Source organism: Mustela erminea, chromosome 6 (assembly GCF_009829155.1).
Source record: "Mustela erminea isolate mMusErm1 chromosome 6, mMusErm1.Pri, whole genome shotgun sequence".
NCBI lineage: Eukaryota > Metazoa > Chordata > Mammalia > Carnivora > Mustelidae > Mustela > Mustela erminea.
The window spans coordinates 4,089,093-4,109,917 of record NC_045619.1 but is presented as its reverse complement, the minus strand read 5'-3'; the positions used below and the strand labels follow the sequence as shown (position 1 = coordinate 4,109,917).

Here is a 20,825-nt window from a genome sequence, read left to right as displayed (position 1 = left end):
CCTGTCTGGAATGTGACCTCTGCTACTATTGAGAAAAAAGACAAAGACTTTTTGAGTATGAGGTTATGAGATCAATATTGGCAAGAGAAGATGTGTTGGTATGAAAGATGCTTCACTCTGAAGACTCCAAAGGACTCAGGGCCTTCCTGGGGCGGAGGGTGGATGGAGGGAGTAGCTGTCCAGCTGTGCAGCAGAGCAGAGAGGGGAGGGGGATGTGGAAGGGAGACCTCAGGGCAGAGCTCAGAGATGACCCATGAGGCAGGACAAACCCATCTTGTCACTGGCTGTGGACGGGGTAATGGGAACATGCGCGTTCCGAACACAGCAGCAGCTTCCCTAAAACCCCACCAAAGGCCATTGACATCAACAGCTCTCGATCTCCGACTCCTCTCGGGATCTAATATGTAGAAAAGAAACTGCGGCCCTTCCTGTGGGGCTAGGAGGACACGGATCAGCGAGAGATGTAAGAAAACTGCGTGACATGCCCAGTCCTCTGTAATGAGGACCGTGGTGGGAGGATGCCTTTCCACCCCCCGGAGCCTTAGCAGCAGAGGGAGGATCTGAGAGGCTGGGACCTCGAGAAGCAGCCAAAGGGCGTTGCGGGCAGCTGCCCGCGGCCACTTTACTCTGCAGTGCTGCGGGCGAATACCTCCACTTCAATGATGTCGTCCAGTGACCCCAACAAGAGGACGATTTCAATGTCTTGAACTTTGCAATCAAGCAGCAGATTATGCTTCTCTAGCCGTTTCTGTTCCAAAGAAGTTTGAATGATTACAACTTCTTTTTGCCATTTTCCCACTTCCCTGTAAATACACAGATATGAAAAGTCATATTTTACTCCTTATGTAAAGTTGCACCAAAGAAGAAAAATGAATGTGTTGTAAATGAATTTACATGGAAAAAAGAGTCTTTTCTTGAGTGCTATAAGTTCTAGAGTTACCTCACTGATGCTTCTAATAAAACTTTAACACTCTTGAGAAAGGCCATGACTGTAATTAGTTAATCCAATGGAACATTTTTAAAATAATAAAGATAATTTCTTTAATCAGGCTAGCTTTGTTTCAAAATCTGTATAATTTTTCAAGCTGCATTTCTCCTTCAATATAAGCTCTACACTTTAGACCTCAAAACAAGAGAAACAACCTTTAAACAAGAAAAATGTCTTACCAGTTAAGTCATTACATATCGAATGGTCTGAATGGTCTGAACTTTTCTATTACAGCATTAGTATAATGCTCTCTATTTTAAATGAGGGCTTGGGGATTTTACTAGTTAAAACAATGTGGGATTTTAAAGAGGATCTAGAAACAGGACCAAAAAATAAAATAAATTAAGAATATGATTTTCAAAAATATGATGATGAACAGAGATGTAGTTCTGTTTAAACTAACTACAAAAGTGAAAAAATTCAAGAGTAAATGAACTTTAAGTCCACTCAAAAATCGTAGACAAAGAACTTTCTGGCTCTATCCTGAAATGCTGTAAGTCCTCAATCAGTGGGCAAAACCATGAAAAGCTGAGTTGACCAAACCAGAGCACATTCCATCTAACTGCTTACAGTCGTGCCCATCATACAGGAAAGCAGAAGTCACACTGGTACAGCGGGTCACCTGGTTCCAAGTGTCATCGTCCCCTTCATGACAGACACACATGCTTAGCACGTGCCAGGTACTGTTCTAAGTGTCCTATGAACAGTCCCTCATTTAATCCTTACAAGTGTCCCGGGAGGCAGCCGCAGTGAGCGTCCCCAGGTTACTAGAGGAGGAAACGAAGGCGTAGTGTGTAAGTGGCAGGGCTGGGGGACGTGACCATGCAGACCGGCTCCAGACACCCCCCTGCAGGGTTTGTCCCACAAGCAGAGTCACAGGGATTTAGGGCAGGGGCTCTTAGCACAGGCCCACATTGTCATCTGCCAAAGAAAACTATTCACTCTAGACAACTAACCACCTCTTTTGGTTTTTCCCCAGATGAGAACACACTCGAAAGGTGTGATGTGGAACCAAAGGCAGCAAGGGCACATATTCAAATAACAAAGCTTCCGACAATAAATTTCAAATTGGCAGTAAACGTCTTCAAATTGCTGGTTGTGGTCCTTCCAACTAATTACCTATCAATAGCCAGAAATCGCTTCCGCTCTTCTTCCAGCTGAGCTTGGACCTTCTCGGCGCTCGCATTCTGAGTGAGAAATACGTCCTTAAGTTGCTGCCGCTTTGCCATGAGATCATCCACAATCTGCAGACAATTTTCTTCAGCCTGAATGAAGACGATTTACATTGTAGACTCACCGTCATTTACGTTAATAAGGCCCACAGATCATCTTAGTGTCAAGAAACCAACCCAGTGATTCTGGGATAAACCCTCGTTCTGGGTGGTACACGAACCTCTATCCCACTCTGTGGGACCCACTCTGGCTCTACGCCTCTTGGAAATTGGCGATTCCTACCTTTCTTTGTCCTTCATTTTGGATTCATTCCCCAGCTTAATGCCCTCTGACTTCTGTTCCCATTGTCCAATGAAGACGTTCTTGCTACTCGGATCTCTTAATTGGCAACCTGACAACCGCCCCCACGTCCTCTTCCCGGCATGGTGGGATTTCTGGCTCTATCTCCATAACCCGTGCAACCACTCCTTTCAGAGTCCCACCCTGGCCTCATGGCCCCGCACAGTGCTCCGGCCTGCCTGGGAGTCTCAAGCACTTACAGTTTCAATTCACTTCCAGAAACAGGCCTGGGCTCCTCCCACCCTCTGTGTCCCCCTCACTTGCCAGAGATCGCTGCTTCGGTGTCACACAGGCAGCTCCAGCTCTGCGGGTCTGGAATGTTCTCCCTCGTACTCGCTCTTCTATCCACCCATCACCCCAACTAGGACTCAGGAGTCATCACTGGCGTCCCTCCTAGGCTTAGGCTCCCACTTCAACATCCAGGAATTCGTGAAACTGCTGATTTGACTTCCAGTATTTCCCAAATCTGCCCTCCACACTTTCTGTCCCCAGGAGGACACTTCAGGAACTCGACCCGTGTTTACTCAGTGGAGGAAGTCATCGTCTCAGTGACAGGGCACCTCAGCCACCTGTTCTTAGTTACCTGCTTTAGGTTATCGATGTCTTCTCTGCCTTTCTGGATGGTCTCTTTTAATTTGTTGATCTTACTCAGTCTCTTCTTCAGCTGATTGCGACTGTATTCGAGTTGAACATTAAGCCGAGTTTTTTGTTTTTCAAATTCTAATCTAGTATAATAGAGCCAAGCGTTACATGTGGTAAGGACTCTCTTAATTCTTTACTTTTTAGTTGTTATTATGAAAAATTTTAAGAAAATACAGAAGTAGAAGGAATGCTATAAGGAATTTAGTTCATGGTCAAGCCTGTTGTATCTACAGTTGTATCTGTGACTTTGCTCCAACCCTGGCACATCTCAGACATCATGTAACTTCATCAGTAAATATTTTAGTTTGTATCTCTGGAAGTGGAGTGACCATTAACACAAAACCACAAGCTACTGCAGATACAGATGATGACAATTCCTCAATATTAGATTGCTCTCGTTACCAGATTTCCGGAGTCTCATTAAAATCAAAACAAAACAGGGACGCCTGGGTGGTTCAGTCGGTTAAGCCGCTGCCTTTGGTCCTGGGATGGAGCCCTGCATGGGCTCTTTGCTCAGCCGGGAGCCTGCTTCACCCTCTCCGCCCCACTCGTGCTCTATCTCCCCTGTCTCTCTCAAATAAATAAATAAATAAATCTTTAAAAACAAAACAAAACTGGTTTGAATCAGAGTGCACACACTGCATGTGGATATGTGTTTCTTGAATCTTCTGTAATCTGTGGGCTCTCCCCTCCTCTTTAAGTTACAATTTATGTGCTCATTCTCATTTATTTAGTCTGTCTTTCCAAACGGCTAGTCACCCACAAACTGCCAACGTGGGAATGGAAGAGCACCTCTCTCCTGAAGCTCCTTCCCCCTTCTCCAGTCTCACGAACGCCTCATAAAGAACTGCAAGACCAGCTGTACCTCACCTTTCCCATCCTCTCGCCCTCACATGCCCCGTGAACAGGATCCTTCAATCCAGACAGATTTTCAAGCACTAACCGTTACGAGAAACCACAACAAGAACAGTAATGATAAATACAGAGTGATATTCAGTGAGAGGTCACTGGGTGCCAGCCTGCCACATGTGCTTTTACACGTGCTTTAGTTGTAGGACTCTGAGAGGCTAATACCACTCTTGCTGTTGATAAGGAAGCTGAGCAGACACGGCACAGAGCCGAGTTTGTTGCCCCAGGCTACCCCATGAGGAAGTGAGGGAGCCCCGGTCTGGTTCGAGACACACTCAGAGTCTCTGCTCTTAACCATCGAGCACAGTGCCCGCAGGGGGAGTTCAGAACAAATTCTTGAAGGATTTCTTCCTGCTGCAGGAGGCAGACATGCAGACTATGGGAAACACCTCTTCACTTGGCTCGGGAGCACCATACCGCTCTGGCTTTCCTGCTCCCTTACTGGCTGCTCCTTTGATGGTTTCTGGTGATCTTACCCAGGCTTTAAGTACCACCTGCATACAAACAATCCCAGAATTTATACCTCCAGCCAGGACCTCTCCCATGGACTCCTAACTTACAGACTCAACTGCCTACTCCACATCTCCAGGCAGATGTCAAAGGCATCCCAGCACACATAATGGGTAAGTTACTAGAAGTCGTAAGAGGTTTTAGCAAAATCATGTTACAATCGAAAATTTGATAGCATTTTTCTACACCAGTAGGAACCTATTAGAAAAATATTATAAAAATAAATATTACTCATAAGAGGAAAAAAAACCTATAAAATATCTGAGAAGTAACTTAAGATCACACAAGATCTGTATGAAAAAAACCTTTAAAATTCTAATATAGGATATGGATGATTAGAATAAATGAAAAGACATATTAGGTTCTTAGGTGAGAGGATTTGATATTTTGAAGATGTTCTTTCCAAATAAATCTATAAATCTGACACAATCTCAATCAGAATTCCTGTAGGATTTTTATGAGAAACCCAATGAACATATATAGGCATAGTTCTTTAAAGAAAATCTATCAAAGTTCAAGTAGACTTCAGAAAAAAGATGATAGGGACTAAAAAGGGGCATTTCACAGTGATGAAGGGATGAATTCACCAAAAAGACATAATGTTCCCAAATTATGTATGGACCTAACCACAACACTGTAGAACACATGAAGTAAAAACTGACAGAACTGGAAGAAACTAAAAGATCCAAAAGTATACTTGGAAATGTCAACACTCCTCTCAGTGTTTGCTGAACTAGCCAGAGGACCAGTAAGTATAGAGAGTACTTGAGTGATACCAACCAACTTGGTTTAACTGACACCCAAAGAACATTCCACCCGCCAGCAGGTATCTATTAAACAAGACACTGCTAAATGCCCCATGGGTCACTGAAAGAAATCATAAGGGATATTAGAAAATATTCTGAATGGAACGAAAATACAACATACCAGAAGTAGTAGGATACAGCTTAAGCAATATTTACAAAGAAATATAGTTTAAAATTCTTGTATCAGAGGGGAGCCTGCGTGGCTGAGTTGGTTAAGCATCTGCCTTCAGCTCAGGTTGTGATCCCACAGTCCTGGGACTGAGCCCCACATTAGGCTCCCTGCTCAGTGGGGAAATTGCTTCTCTCTCTCCTTTTGCCCCTCCCCCTGCTTATGCTCGCTCTCTCTCAAATACATAAATAAAATCTTTAAAATAAATAAGTAATTAGAATGCTTATAATAGAAAACAATTAATCCAAAATAAGTAGAAGAAAGAAAATAATAAAGGTAAGAGCAGAAATCAACCACACAGAAACAGACAAACTACACAGAAAATCAGGCCAAGTGAAATAAGTCAAGCAGAGTCAATTATCATATGGTTTCACTTATTTGTGGAGCATAACAAATAGCATGGTGGACATGGGGGGAGTTAGGAGAAGGGAGTTGGGGGAAATTGGAAGGGGAGCTGAACCATGAGAGACTATGGACTCTGAAAAACAATCTGAGGGGTTTTAAGTGGTCGGGGGGTGGGAGGTTGGGGGAACCAGGTGGTGGGTATTAGAGAGGACATGGATTGCATGGAGCACTGGGTGTGGTACAAAAACAATGAATACTGTTATGCTGAAAATAAATAAAAAATAAATTAAAAAAAAGAAACAAAATGTATAAGAAAATTTTAATCACACACACACACACACAAAGAAAATCAATGAAACCAAGAGCTGCTCTTAGAAAGGATTAATAATAAATTAATACACTTACAGCTAGGCATTAAGAAGAAAAGAAAGAAGACAAATCACCAATATCAGAAATAAAAGAAAGGACACCAGTACAGATCCTACAGACATTAAAAAGGCTAAAAAGCAAATATTATTAATAACTATGTTAATAAAGTTGACAACTTGGATGAAACACAAAAGTTTCTCGAAAGACACAAACTACCAAAACTCACTCAAGAAAAATGATATCCTGGGGGCACCTGGGTGGCTCAGTCATTAAGCACCTGCCTTCAGCTTAGGTTGTGCCTGGGACTGAGCCCTGCCCTGGGCTCTCTACTTGGTGGGAAGCCTGCTTCTCCCTTTTCTATTCCCCCTGCTTGTGTTCCCTCTCTCCCTGTCGCTCTCTGTCAAATAAATAAATAAGATCCTAAAAAAAAAAAAAAAAAAGAAAAGAAAAAGAATATGAATAGCCCTATATCTATTTTTTAAAAAGATTTTATTTATTTATTTGAGACAGAGAGATAGCAAGAGAAAGCATGAGCAGAGTCAGGGGGAGAGGGAGAAGCGGGCTCCCCACTGAGCAGGGAGCCCAATGCGGGGCTCAATCCCAGGACCCTGGGATCAGGACCTAAGCCAAAGGCAAAAGCTTAATAGACTGAGCCACCCAGGTGCCCCAGCCCTATATCTACTAAAAGAACTGAATTTGTAACTAAAAACCTTCCCATAAAGAAAAGTGGGTGGCCCAAGTTGCTTTACTGGAAAATTTTACCAAACTTTTATGAGAGAAATAATACAAAATTCTACAAAAACCCTTCCAGAAACCACAGAGGAGACAAAAATTCTTGACTTATTTTATGGGTCTCACATTACCCTGATAGAAAAACATGGTAAAAATATTGCAAGAAAACAAAACTATATATTAGTATGCTCATGAATGTAGATGCAAAAATCTTACTGAAATTTTAGCAAATCAAATCCAGAAATATTTGATTTTAGCAAATCAAAATAAAAAATACAAATATGACTGAGTGTGCTTATTCCTATGTATATAAAGTTGGTTTAACATCAATCAATATAATTTACCATATTAATAAGTAACAACAGAACCCTAACCAAGCACTCACTCAAAAAATGGCAGAAAAAGTATTCTACAGAATTCAATATTCATTCATAAAACATTTCAGCAAACTAGAAATAAAAAGGAACTATCTCAACCTGCTAAAGGGTACCCTAATGTTAAACCATACTTAACCATGAACGAGTGAATGCTGTGGCCCTAAGACAGGAAGAAAGTCAGGATGTGTGCTCCTACCACGTCTATTTGTTCAACATTGTACTGGAGGTCCTAGTTAGTGCAATAAGGCAAGAAAAAGAAATAAAAGGTGCACTAACTGGAAAGGAAGAAATAAAATTTTTTGTCAATGAAATATGATCACCTATGTAAAAAATCCTAAGGAATCTACAAAAGAGCTCCTAGAATTAACAAGTGCAGCAAAATTACAGGATACAAAGTCAATTTATAACAACTAATCCTGTTTAGGGGAGCCCAGGTAGCTCAGCTGAGCATTGATTTCAATCCAGGTCATGATCTCAAGGTCTTGAGATCAAGCCCCATACTGGATTCTGTGCTCAGCGCAGAGTCTGAGATTCTCTCTTTTTCCTCTTGTCCCTCACCCCATTCTCTCTAAATAAATAAATAAATAAAGTAAATAAAATCCTAAAAAAACTTATACCAATCTTAATTCCATATACTAAGAACATCTATTTGTAACTGATAATTACAAACAATTCTATAAATAATAGCATAAAGATATAAGGTACTTACAAAAAACTGAACAAAATATAAGACCTGTACACTGAACATCAAAGAACATTAATGAGAGAAATTAAGGAAGATCTACATTAAGTGAAGACAGACACCGTGTTCATGAATACTGTTAAAATGTCAATTCTTCCCAAATTGATTAATGGATTTAACACCGTCCCAATGAAATCCTAGCAGACTTTTAAGAACAATTGAAAAGCTGATCCTAAAATGTACATGGAAATGCAAAGGACATAGAAGAGGCCAGGGCTTGACCCTCCTTGTTCACTGCTGTAGTCTCAAGTGCCTAGAACGGTTCCTGGCTCATGGGATGCTTACAGTAAATAGGTGTTGAATGAATGAACGGACCATGAAAGAATTAGAATTAAAGGAAATGGGCCAAAATATTGATGGTTTTTATTTCTGGACAATGGGATAAGGACTGATCTTTTAAAAAGTTTTCTCTATGTTCATCAAGAGGCACATACTACTTTTGTATTTAAAAATTCTACTTGAGGGAGCCTGGGTGACTCAGTTAGTTAAGCATCTGCCTCCGGCTCAGGTCACAGTCCCAAAATTGAGACCCACATTAGGCTACCTACTCAGCAGGGAGTCTGCTTCTCCCTCTCCCTCTGCCCCTTCTCTTGCTCTCTCTCTTTCTCTCAAATTCTTAAAAAAATTAAAAATGATACTTGATTATATGAAAACCACAGCTGGGGCTCCTGGGTGGCTCAGTCAGTTAAGTATCCAACTCTTAATTTTGGCTTAGATCATGATCTCGGGTCGGAGAGCCAGTCCCGCATTGGGCTCTATGCTGGGCATGGAGCCTGTTTGAGATTCTCTGTCTCCCTCTCCCTCCGCCCCTCTACCCACAGCCCCCATTTCTCTAAATAAATAAAAACAAAAGCCCATAGTTAAGATTATGCTCAATGGGGGAAAACTGAGAGCTTATTCTCTAAGGTTAGGAATAAGACGAGGATGTCTACTCTCACCACTTTTATTCAAAATAGTACTGTAAGTCCTAGCGATAGCAACCAGATAAGAAAAAGACATAAGAAACATCCAAATTGGTAATGAAGGAGTAAAGCTTTATTTGCAGAGGACGTGATACTATATATAGAAAACCTTGAGGACTCCAATAAAAAACTACTAGAAGTGACAGATAAATGAATTCAGTAAAGTTGCAGGATACAAAATCAATCTACAGAAATGCATTGCATTTCTCTACACTAATAAGGAAGCAGCAGAAAGAGAAATTAAGAAAACAATCCCATTTATAATTACACCAAAATAATAAAATATCCAGGAGTAAGCTTAACCAAAGAGCTCAAAAACCTGTACTCTGAAAATTATAAAACACTGATGAAAGAAATTGAAGAAGACACCAAGAAATGGAAAAATATTCCATGCTCATGGATTAGAAGAATAAATACAGTCAAAATGTCTATGCTACCCAAAGCAATCCACAGATTTAATGCAATCTTAGCAAAATATCAATAGCATTTTTCACAGAACTAGAACAATCCTAAAATTTGTATGGAACTACAAAAAACCCCTAAAAGCCAAAGAAATCTTGAGAAAGCAAAACAAAACTGGAGGTACCACAATTCCAGATTTCAGGTTATACTATAAAGTTATAGTAGTTAGAACAGTACATAACTGGCATAAAAACAGACCCACAGTTCAACAGAACAGGACAGAAAGCCCAGAAATAAACTCACAACTGTACTGTCAATTAATCTTCAACAAAGGAGGCATGAATATGCAATAGGAAAAAGAGAGTCTCTTCAACAAATGGTGTTGGGAAAACTGGACGACTACATGCAGATGACTCAAACAGGGCCATTTTCTTATTCCATAAACAAAGAAGAAACTCAAAGTGAATTAGGGACCTAAATGTTAGGCATGAAACCATAAAAATCCTAGACTAGAGCACAGGCAGTAATGTCTCTGACACTGGTCACAGCAACTTTTTCCTGGATAGGCCCCTTGAGGCAAGGGAAACAAAGGCAAAAATAAACTATTGGGACATCAAAATAAAAAACCTTCTGTACAGCAAAGGAACAAATGGTCAACAAAACTGAAGGACAACCTACTGAATGGGAGAGGATATTTGCAAATGATCTATCCAATAAAGATATATATCTATATCTATATCTATATCTATATCTAGATATATATCTAAAATATATAAAGAACGCATACAACTCAATACCCCCCAAATCAAATAATCTAATTAAAAAATGGGCCAGGGCACCTGGGTGGTTGAGTGGGTTAAGCCTCTGCCTTCTCAGGGTCCTGGGATTGAGCCCTGCATTGGGCTCCCTGCTCAGTGGGGAGTCTGCTTCTCCCTCTCCCTCTGACTCTCCCCCTTGCTCATGCTCACTCTCTCTCAAATAAATTTAAAAAATCTTAAAATAATAAAATAAAAGGACAGAAGACATGAACAGACATTTCTCCAAAGAAGACATAAAGATGGCTAACAGACACATGAAAAGATGCTCAGCATCACTCATCATCGGGAAAATATAAGTAACAGTGAGATATTATCTCACACTTGTCAGAATGGTGAAAATCAAAACAAAAGAAACAACAGGTATTGGCAAGGATATAGAACAAGGGAAACCCTTATGCACTTTTGGTGGTGCAGCCACTGTGGAAAACAGAATAGAGGTTCTTTAAAAAGTTAAAAATAGAACTATCATGGGGCGCCTGGGTGGCTCAGTGGGTTAAGCCGCTGCCTTCGGCTCAGGTCATGATCTCAGGGTCCTGGGATCGAGTCCCGCATCGGGCTCTCTGCTCAACAGGGAGCCTGCTTCCTCCTCTCTCTCTCTGCCTGCCTCTCTGCCTCCTTGTGATCTCTCTCTGTCAGATAAATAAATAAATAATCTTAAAAAAAAATAGAACTATCATATAATTCAGTAACCACACTCCTGGGTATTTACCCAAAGAACAGGAAAACACTAATTCAAAGGGATATACGCATCGCTATGTTTATAGCAGCATTATTTACAATAGCCAAACTATGGAAACAGCCCAAGTGTCCATCAGGTGATGAGTCGATAAAGAAGATGTGGGATAGATATACAGAATGGAATATCATTCAGTCATAAAAGAGAATGAAATCTGGCAATTCACAACACCATCGATGGAGCTAGAGTATTAAGCTGAATGAAATAGGCCAGTCAGAAAAAGACATACACCATATGATTTCACTCCACTGTGGAATTTAAGAAACAAAGCAAATGAACAAAGGAAAAAAAAGAGACAAACCGAAAAACAGACTCTTAACTATAGAGAACAAATTGTTATCACAAGGGGAGGAGGGTGGAGGATGTATGAAATTGATAAAGGAGATTAAGAGTATAGTTACCTTGATGAGCATGGTGTAATATAAGGAACTTATATTGAATATATATATATGTATATATATATAATCATTATATTATACACCTGAAATTAATATAACACTGTAGGCTAACTATATTGGAACTAAAATAAAAAGTAAAAACATAAGTAAAAATAAAAATTATATTTGATTTTTATATCTATAGGAGATGATAGATATTAACAAAACTTAGGCAGTAATCATTTTACAATACATGTAAGTCAACTCGTTATGCTATACACCTTAAACAGTGATGTATGTCAATTCATCTCAATAAAACTGAAAAAAAGGAGCACCCAATCAAAAGAAACCAATCATCTAGATAAGTACAGTATAGAGACCTTAAATAATCTGCAGTCATAAATACTTTGTTTCCTATTTCTGCATGATTTGACTCCTTTTAAATATAAGATGACTATATCTCCAGCAAAGGGACTGTCCTCTAACCTACAATACAATCTTGTCATTGTCACTACTGTACCCTTATATTCAGAATTTACAGTCATAATGCCAATACAATTATATTCAAAAACATAATACATGGATGTGGTATGAAGTTAAAAAGATGTAAGAATACACAAAAAGTAAATATCTCTATCCCACACTCTCAGTCTCCTCAGAGGCAACCACTCTTCATGCTCTCTAAACACACGTGTACATATATTTTCCCCCCAAGAATGTCATTTGTCTCAGTTTTCTTCGTGATGCTATTGCCGTGCAGAACATGTTATTTCTACACATTTGCATTTTACCTTTTCTTTTACAGCTTCCAGCATTTATGTCATACCTTCCTTGATCTGAGATTATTTTTAAAAACTTTCTTATGACATTCTAGTATTCCTATGTTTTCATTTATTTACTGAAATCTTTGATCCAGCTGACATTAATCTGAGTCTAAGGAATGAGACAGGGATCCAAGTAGGTTTTTATCCAGGTTACAAACACATGTATCCCAACATGACTGCTGAAAGTATATTTTTTTCTCCACTGATATGAAATGCCAGTTTTATATTAACTCGAATTTCCCTTCGAGATCTGAGTGTATTTCTAGACTCCATTTATGAGCAAGCACCTCAAGATTTTAGTTAATCCAACTTTACACATGTTTCAAAGTCTGGGAGTTCTAGTCTTTTCTCATTATCTTTCCCAGATTTTTCTTAGCTAGTTCAGAATATGAACTCTAGAATCATCTTATCTGTTTTTAAAAAAAAATCTTGTCCACACATGTATTGAGAGGGTATGTAAATTAGAGATTAAGTTAAGGTGAACCAACTTCTTTATAAAATTGTTTATAGGGTCTCCCTATAAAAAAACTAGTATGTTTTTCTTTTTATTCAAGATTATTTCTCTGTCTTGTTTAAAATATTAGATTTCTTTTATTAAGTAAAGTCTATCCCCAATTTGGGGCTTGAACTCACAACCCCGAAATCAAGCATTGCATGCCCAACCAACTGAGTCAGCTGGGCACCCCTGAAGGTTTCTTTATGTACTTTTGGATTTAGTAAGTTTACTCCTAAGTATTTTACCTTTCTCATCTCTTAATATTTGAGGTATTTTCTCCCTACATATTGTCTCCCTGGTAGCTTCTATATAGAAAGTCTAAAACTTTTTAAATTAACTTTTATACTTTTAAGTTTCATGTTAATATTCATATCCAGCCATATTACTGAATTCTCTTTGTTTCTAACAAAAAAGTTTCTAATTTGTTTTCCAGGAATTTCTAGATATATATTATATAACCTGCAAATAGTGGAAGTTTTATTTCCTCCTTTGCAAATGTTTATACCTTATTTCTTGTCTAACTCTATGGACTGGGATTGCTAGAAGAGCATTAGGTAAGAGTGGTGATGCCGAATATTCTGCTCATTTCTCACTTTACTAGGAACACTCCTAGTGTTCCTCCATGAAAACATGATGCTGATTTAGAAGAAGGTGTATTCTAGCTGAAATTAATGATGTACTATATGTTGGCTAAATGAATTTAAATAAAAATTTTTTAAAAGATTAAGGTATATTTAAGATTTTTAAATCAAGAACGGATGCTGAATTCTGTCAAGTGACTTCATCTTCTCTAGAGTTGATTGTGTGATTTTTCTTCTTTGATCATTAATATGGTAAAAATTATAGCAATAATTTCTTATATTGAACCACCCTTCTATTTCTGGAATGAGGTCCACACTAGATAATGGTGTATTGTTTTGTTGGGTTGTTGCACTGTTTGTTTCTAGGTAACCTTATTTTATTTCATTATTTATAGATCAGAATGATTTAGAGTTTCTTATGGGATGTGTACATAACATTTTTTGGATTTTTGGATCAGTATTATTAAATATTATGTTCATTTCATAAAAGGATGTTTCTTCCTCTTCTATAGTATAAAGTAGTTTAAATACTGAACATTTGTTTAAATATTAAATGATGAAGTTACTTGTGCCTTTAAAGTTTACTAGTTCAGTAAACTTTAAACAGTGATGTTTACTAGGATGATTCTTTGTGAGACCTCATGTGCCTGGTGAATCTGGGGAAGAGGGTGCTGGGTAAGAGGCTTTTCATGTTCTTCTCTTATGGCAACTGATCTTATATTTTTCTATCTTGGGAATATGTTATTTCTTGAAGATTATCAATTTTATCCACATACATGGGTATTTACAGAGAAATAATTAAATTATCTTACTATTTTAAAAATAACTGCTATGTGTGTAATTATGTTCCCATTCTCTTATTTTGTATACTTATGCTTTTTCTCTTTAAAAAATTATGGAATAAAAATTATAGCTCTTCATAAGAATATGAATGTTTACTAGCTATTTCTTGATGAACTGAAATAAAGACTCACTCAGTCGCAATTGCCTTAAATTAAGAAATTAGGGTTACAGGGGAGCCTGGATGGCTCAGTTTTGGCTCAGATCAAGATCTCATGGATCATGAGACCAAGTCCCACACTGGGTTCCACACTCAGTAGGGAGTCTACTTGTCCCCACCCCACTCTTTCTCTCTAAAATGGATAAATAAATCTCTAAACAAAAAGAAATAGCAGTTACACTTATATATATGTGAGTTGCTTACTAACATTTTCTAATAAAAATACCTTTTCTGATCAATTTCTTGTTGCTGTTTAACATGTTTCTTCTCAAATTCACGAATATTTTCCACACCAATTTCTTCACAGAAGTGTTTGAAAATCTCATCTTCTACCTTTTAAATTATTTCAAAATAACTGGCTTAATAATTAATTTTAAGAAAGTATACATACAGATAATGCTTAAACCTAAATTTTTCCCACCAAGAATTTCCTATGTTAGGCCAAAAACTAATCTGAAAAGCATTACTGTACTCTGAGGAGCCACTGTTTTTTTTTTTTTCTTTAATTCCTCAAACTACACCCTCTATTTTCAAATTTCTTACTCTAAAAACTAAAGAAAAAAGCTCATAAATGGCTTTATTAACCCTTTTGGCTTTATGAAGTGTTGGAAACCAAATCAACACTATTTCCTTTATATTAGCCACACCATAGTATAACATTCTACATAAATAAGTAAAATATTCCTTAGATGAGTGTTTATGACTATAGCGTCTCAGGCAATAGAAGCCAAAAGGACTGGAGCATAGAATTAAGACAGAAAGATTTGGAAGATCTAGAATGAGCCAAATCCAACAAAACAACATTTAACCTTGATAGTTTTAAAGCCTTGCATTTATATATAATTACAGGATAAGAGAGACCTGTTTTAAACAGCAGGACATATTAAAATAACTTTCAGAATATAAATTAAATATGAATGGGACATGATCGATGCAGTGACAAGTTACAATGTACATAACTAGATAATCAAACCTATGGAAGGTGTCAGTTCCACGTGCTGAGTCCATGGTACTCCGCGCAGGCCGGGCAGTAGTCCGACATTAAGCTTTGCTCTGGGCATTGACAAACAACAGAGCACCCAGAGGCTGGCTGCCAGAGCTGGTTTTAAATCCACGATTAAAGCATTAGAAGTACTTAACCCGGAAAAGAGATAATTAAGGAGCAACAGAAGTGTGGTTTCAAATCTTGTGATACAAGGCAGAACAAAGCAATCGGTGGAAGTTATTAAGTGACAGTGGGACAGACAACTTTCTAAGGATTAGAGAGGATCAAGAGCAGAATGAATTAAGTCGGAAAGGTCCTGTCATTTTATAAGCAGAGGCTAGATGACCAAATCTTTGTTGCATCAGAGCCAAGCACTGAGCCCCATATACATAACAAATGTTCAAGAAATAATTACTGAGGGAATGAGTAACTTTAAAAGATAATCTGAAAGAAAGGGTCTTCCTTTCTGGTGGTAAGGACAGTGGGAGAAGAAAGAGGCTGTAATTCTTACAATGGGCAAAGAGAGGCTGGAGAGCAGAGTAACTACACACTGGTCATTATCTCTCCGGGGGGGAACAGTAGTTCTCCAAAGACACAGAGAAACTCATTTGGAAAACCAGTAAAACTCGGGACTTATCAAACTGCTTTAGAGTATACTCAAGAAGCCCTAAGTCTGGTATCTGGTCTACCACTGTATTTTACACGTCCATCAGTAATAAATACAGCATTCAGGACCTTGTCTATCTTTTCTTGAAATTCTTCAATTCTTTGTTGGCGCTCTTTGATGCCTTCACTCAGCATGGCACACTGAGACTCAATATTCAGTAGTTCACTTTGTAGCTGAGACTGTTCCTAATGACAAAAGAGAAAGATTCTTTTCAACGGAACTGTTTTACCTTTATACAACGAAGCAAACAAATGTGAAGATATCTTTTAGAACAAAAAGGGAATCCTATGGGATATGTGGATGGCTCAGTGGGTTAAGCGTCTGCCTTTGGCTCAGGTCATGATCCCACAGTCTTGAGATTGAGCCCCGCATGGGGCTCCCTGCTCAGTGGGGAGTCTGCGTCTCCCTTTCCCTCTGCTGCTCCCCTCTCCTTGCGCTTTCTCTTTCACAATGAATAAAACCTTTTTTTTTTTTTAAAGGGAGTCCCTGAGGTAAGGTAAATGGAGGCACAGCTGAATGCCAAGATTAACAACCATAAAAATAAACTAGAATATAATCTCAATCATGGGGTAAAGTGTAAAAATCACATTTCTATAGCGTATAGAAATGTAATTCCTGAAGTTCTCTGTCCTGGCTCTCCTCTCCACCCAGTTTTCTGTAAGCCCATATTACCCGGAAAAAAGCAGCAAGGTGCTTCTTTTTAATCATCTCTAGTTCACTTTGGGAGTATTTGAGTCGTGTATGAGTTCCTTGTACTAGAGTCTGTATTTGTTTCAAATCTGCTTCCTTGCGAAGTATCTTCATTAAATCCTAAAAAGAGAGAGAGAAATAGAACATTTTACAGTAGAAAGGCACTTTCACTTTTTAAAGAGCTTCCATGTGTCTTAAGTCACCCACACCACATCTTCCCCCTTCTGATAAGAGATGGGCAATTAACTACACAAGCTACATGAGAGTGGGGGGCCACAATGCCCTACAGCACCTTCGAGACTAAACTTTCTAGTAGGAAACAGGAGTGAGAAATGAGGAATGGGAAGTGTGTGTTCCATCCAAGGCACACAAGTGACCTAAATGGCATCAGCCTTGCTTTTAGTGGATGAATTTAGAGGAAGCAATCCCTTCCTCCTTCACCCACCCCATTACTCAACCAAATTAACTCTAGTGTATGTATATTCTGTATTTTACTCCCAGTCTTTACATGAATACATGTGTAACAGTCACCTATATATGGTTTTTTTCACTTGTGTTTTACAAATTTAGAATCCTATTGAATGTGCTTTTCTTTCTTTTTTTTTATTTTTTAAAGATTTTATTTATTATTTTACAGACAGAGATCACAAGTAGGCAGAGAGGCAGGCAGAGAGAGAGGAAGGGAAGCAGGCTCCCTGCTGAGCAGAGAGCACGATGTGGGGCTCGATCCCAGGACCCTGAGATCATGACCTGAGCCGAAGGCAGAGGCTTTAACCCACTGAGCCACCCAGGCGCCCCGAATGTGCTTTTCTATCTCCTGTTTTTCTCATTCAGTTGCTCACGACTGTGTATTATTCCAGGATGTGATTGTACCGTTATTCAACTGTTTTCTTAATGAAGGGCCGTCACTTTGTTTGCAGGTTTCTGTCATTACAAACAAGGGGGCAGCAGCATACTGTTTATTTCCATGCAGTAGATTTCTCAGGGTGAGATGGATGGGTCAAAGGTATTCATGTGTCTAACAGCTGCTTCCCACTGCTTTCTTAAAAGCTGTAACAAGTCACGTTTCTATAATGTATGACTACATGTTTCTTTACATCGCCTCCAGCATTTATATATTTTTTCCCAAGCCTTACAGATAGGTGTGGAGTAATCTGAATTTAATTTGTATTCCCTTGACATTCCACTGAGCACTTCCTCATGTTGATTAGACAATGGACTTTTCTGCAAACGGTCTAATCTTCTCCTTCTCCTAATCATCTCCCAGATGTTCTCTCATAAGGCCTTTTTCATGTCAACTTATAGAGAAATCTTTGATGGTATAGAAACTAGTCTTCATTTTAAACTTAAAAAATGTATATATGGGGCGCCTGGGTGGCTCAGTCGGTTAAGCCGCTGCCTTCAGCTCAGGTCGTGATCCCAGGGTCCTGGGATCGAGCCCCACATTGGGCTCTCTGCTCCGCTGGGAGCCTGCTTCCTCCTCTCTCTCTGCCTGCCTCTCTGCCTACCTGTGATTTCTGTCTGTTAAATAAATAAAATCTTTTTTAAAAAATGTATATATAGTGGTTTTTATCCTTAAATTTTTTTTTGCATTCAGGTTTTTAATTCATCTGGAATTTACTTTTGTTACAATATGGGGTATAATATTACTATCTCTAGATAAGCAAATACCTTTTACTAAATAATACATCCTTTTCCTACCAGATTAAAACAATGTCTTTGTTGTATACTGAATCTTCAAATATAGTGGACTCTGTTTCTGGAGGTCCTATTCTGTTCCATTAATCTGTCCATTTTTACTCCAAAACTACCACAGCTTGATTGCAATGGCTTCTAATAGAATTCTGTATGCTGGTAAGACAAGTTCTACCATCCTCTTTCATACAATTTTTTCATAGTCTCAGGGAACTCTTCATTTGTAAGAACCAGAATATCATTTTCGCAAACTAAAAAATCCTCAATAATATTTTAATTAAAATTGTATTTAGTAATATATGAATTAGAGGACTTCTAACTCAAGAATATAGTAAGTCTTTCCTCTTTGTTGTTTTATGTTTCTCATTAAGATTTAGTTTTCTAAATAGTTACTGTGCCTTTAGATTTACATTTATTCCTATGAGAATATTTTCTACTTTTAGATGCTTCTTGAGAGAAAAAACAGTTTTATTTATGTAGCCCTCACATTAGCTTATTAATCTAGTAGTTTTAAAACTATAATCTTATCAGTAAAAAGTTAGTATTTCTCCTTTCAAAGATTTATACAAATTATTTGTGTCTAACTGTACTTAGTATAACATTCAAGACCACATTATTTAATAATGGTGACAGTAGATATCTCTACTTCCTGATTTTACATGAAATGGTTTTAATGTTGGGGCACCTGGGTAGCTCTGTCAGTTAAGTGCCCACTCATGATTCTGGCTCAGGCCATGGTCTCGGGGCAAGGGATGGAGCCCTGCGTCAGGCCGTGCTCAGCGTGAAGTCTGCTTGAGCTTCTCTCTCCCTCTCCCTTTGCACCTCCCCCCACTCCCATGCTCTCTCTCTCAAATAAATCTTTGAAATAAAGTAAATAAATAAAATGGTTTTAATATTCCACCATTTAAGCAATTACATCTGTTGATCTTTGGTAAAAGTGATTTATTTAAATAATTTCCAACCTTACTCTTTTACTTAGCACTTTAATAAGGACTACCTCCTAAAATTTATCAAATACCTTTTTACATATCATATGAATTTTCTCCTGCCTTCAACTACGTTGACTGATCAGTTAATATTAGAACATCCTTATTTTCTTGGAACAAATCCATCTGTATTTAGGCAGATGTATTTTTCTTTTACTACATTGCTGAATTCTCTAGACTGATACTTAATTTAGGAATTATGCACTTACATGCACAAGGGAAGTCATTCTCCAGTTTTATTTTTGTAGTATCTTTATAATATTTGTAATTAAAGTTATATTAACTTTATAAAATAAACTGGCAAGTTTATGGCTTAAGATTAGAATTCTATTAGAACTCAGCTGTAAACCCATGAAGCACCAAGAATCTTTGTTTAAACAGTGGTAAAATATACACAACCTAAAATTTACCATCTTTACCATTTTTAAGCGTACAGTGCATAGTGCTTAAGTGCATCACTGATGTTGTGCAGCCCATCGCCAAAAGTCTTTTCATCGTGCACAACTGAAGCCCTGTGCCCACGAACAAGTCTTCATTATCCTCCCCCCTCAGTCCCCGGCACCCGCCATTCTACTCTCTGTCTCCATGAATCTGATGACTCTAAGGACCTCGTGGAAGTAGAATCCACCATACTTGTCTTTTTGTGACTGGCTGTTTTCATGTAGCATAATGTTCGTCCATTGTGGAGCATGTGTTAGGATGTCCTCCCTTCTTAAGGCTGAATATATCATTTTGTGTACAGAACATATTTATTTGTCTGCTCATCTACTGATGCACACTTTGGGTTGCTTCTACGGTCTGTCTACTGTGAATGATGTATACCTATCTCCTCTAGACCTTGCTTTAAATTCCTTGGAGTATATATCCAGAACTGGAATTACTGGGTCACTTGATAATTTTATTTTGAATTTTCTACTATTTTCCATAGCTGCTGTTTTGTTTTCCTGGTGTGTTTTTTCAAAGGTGGGTCACTCGACTAACTGTGGCTTTAAAAAAAATGTGGGTTTATGATTCTCACGCAAAAGCTGTCTAGGGTAATGCAGTTCTTCAACAATAAATGTAACTTTTTTTTTTTTAAGATTTTATTTATTTATTTAACAGACAGAGATCACAAGTAGGCAGAGAAGCAGGCAGAGAGAGAGGGGGAAGCAGGCTCCCTGCTGAGCAGAGAGCCCGATGTGGGGCTCGATCCCAGGACCCTGGGATCATGACCTGACCCGATGGCAGAGGCTTTAACCCACTGAGCCACCCAGGTGCCCCTAACTTTTAACTTCTTAGAACAATGGTTTTATCCTCATGCTTGCCGTCTCTTGGTACAAGATGTCTACTGCATCTCCAGACCACCTGACTGCATTCCAGTAAGGAAGAAGAAAATGCAGGAGATAATACCAACACTTTCATTTATACCTCTAAAACTGTTACATGGCCACGGGCAGCTACAATGAAACTTGGGAAATCAAGTTGCTTTGTTTTGTTTTTATGATTCTTTAATAGAGCCCAGAAAG

General features: G+C 38.5%; 1 protein-coding gene across 4 annotated transcripts in view; it reads right to left on the bottom strand.

Moving 5' to 3' along the window:
* Nucleotides 1-20,825, bottom strand: part of SMC1B (structural maintenance of chromosomes 1B) — a 76,149-nt gene that overhangs the window by 11,844 nt on the left and 43,480 nt on the right. For all 4 annotated transcript variants that reach the window (XR_004286555.1, XM_032345933.1, XM_032345932.1 and 1 more), the window contains 6 exons: nt 16,622-16,759; nt 16,018-16,134; nt 14,524-14,630; nt 3,084-3,225; nt 2,108-2,253; nt 650-803 (listed from right to left, as the gene is read on the bottom strand). Coding sequence is in view for 3 of the 4 variants with exons in the window: in XM_032345933.1 (XP_032201824.1) it covers nt 650-803; nt 2,108-2,253; nt 3,084-3,225; nt 14,524-14,630; nt 16,018-16,134; nt 16,622-16,759 (804 nt within the window). In the remaining variant the exon portion in view is untranslated. The remainder of the gene's footprint in view (nt 1-649; nt 804-2,107; nt 2,254-3,083; nt 3,226-14,523; nt 14,631-16,017; nt 16,135-16,621; nt 16,760-20,825) is intronic.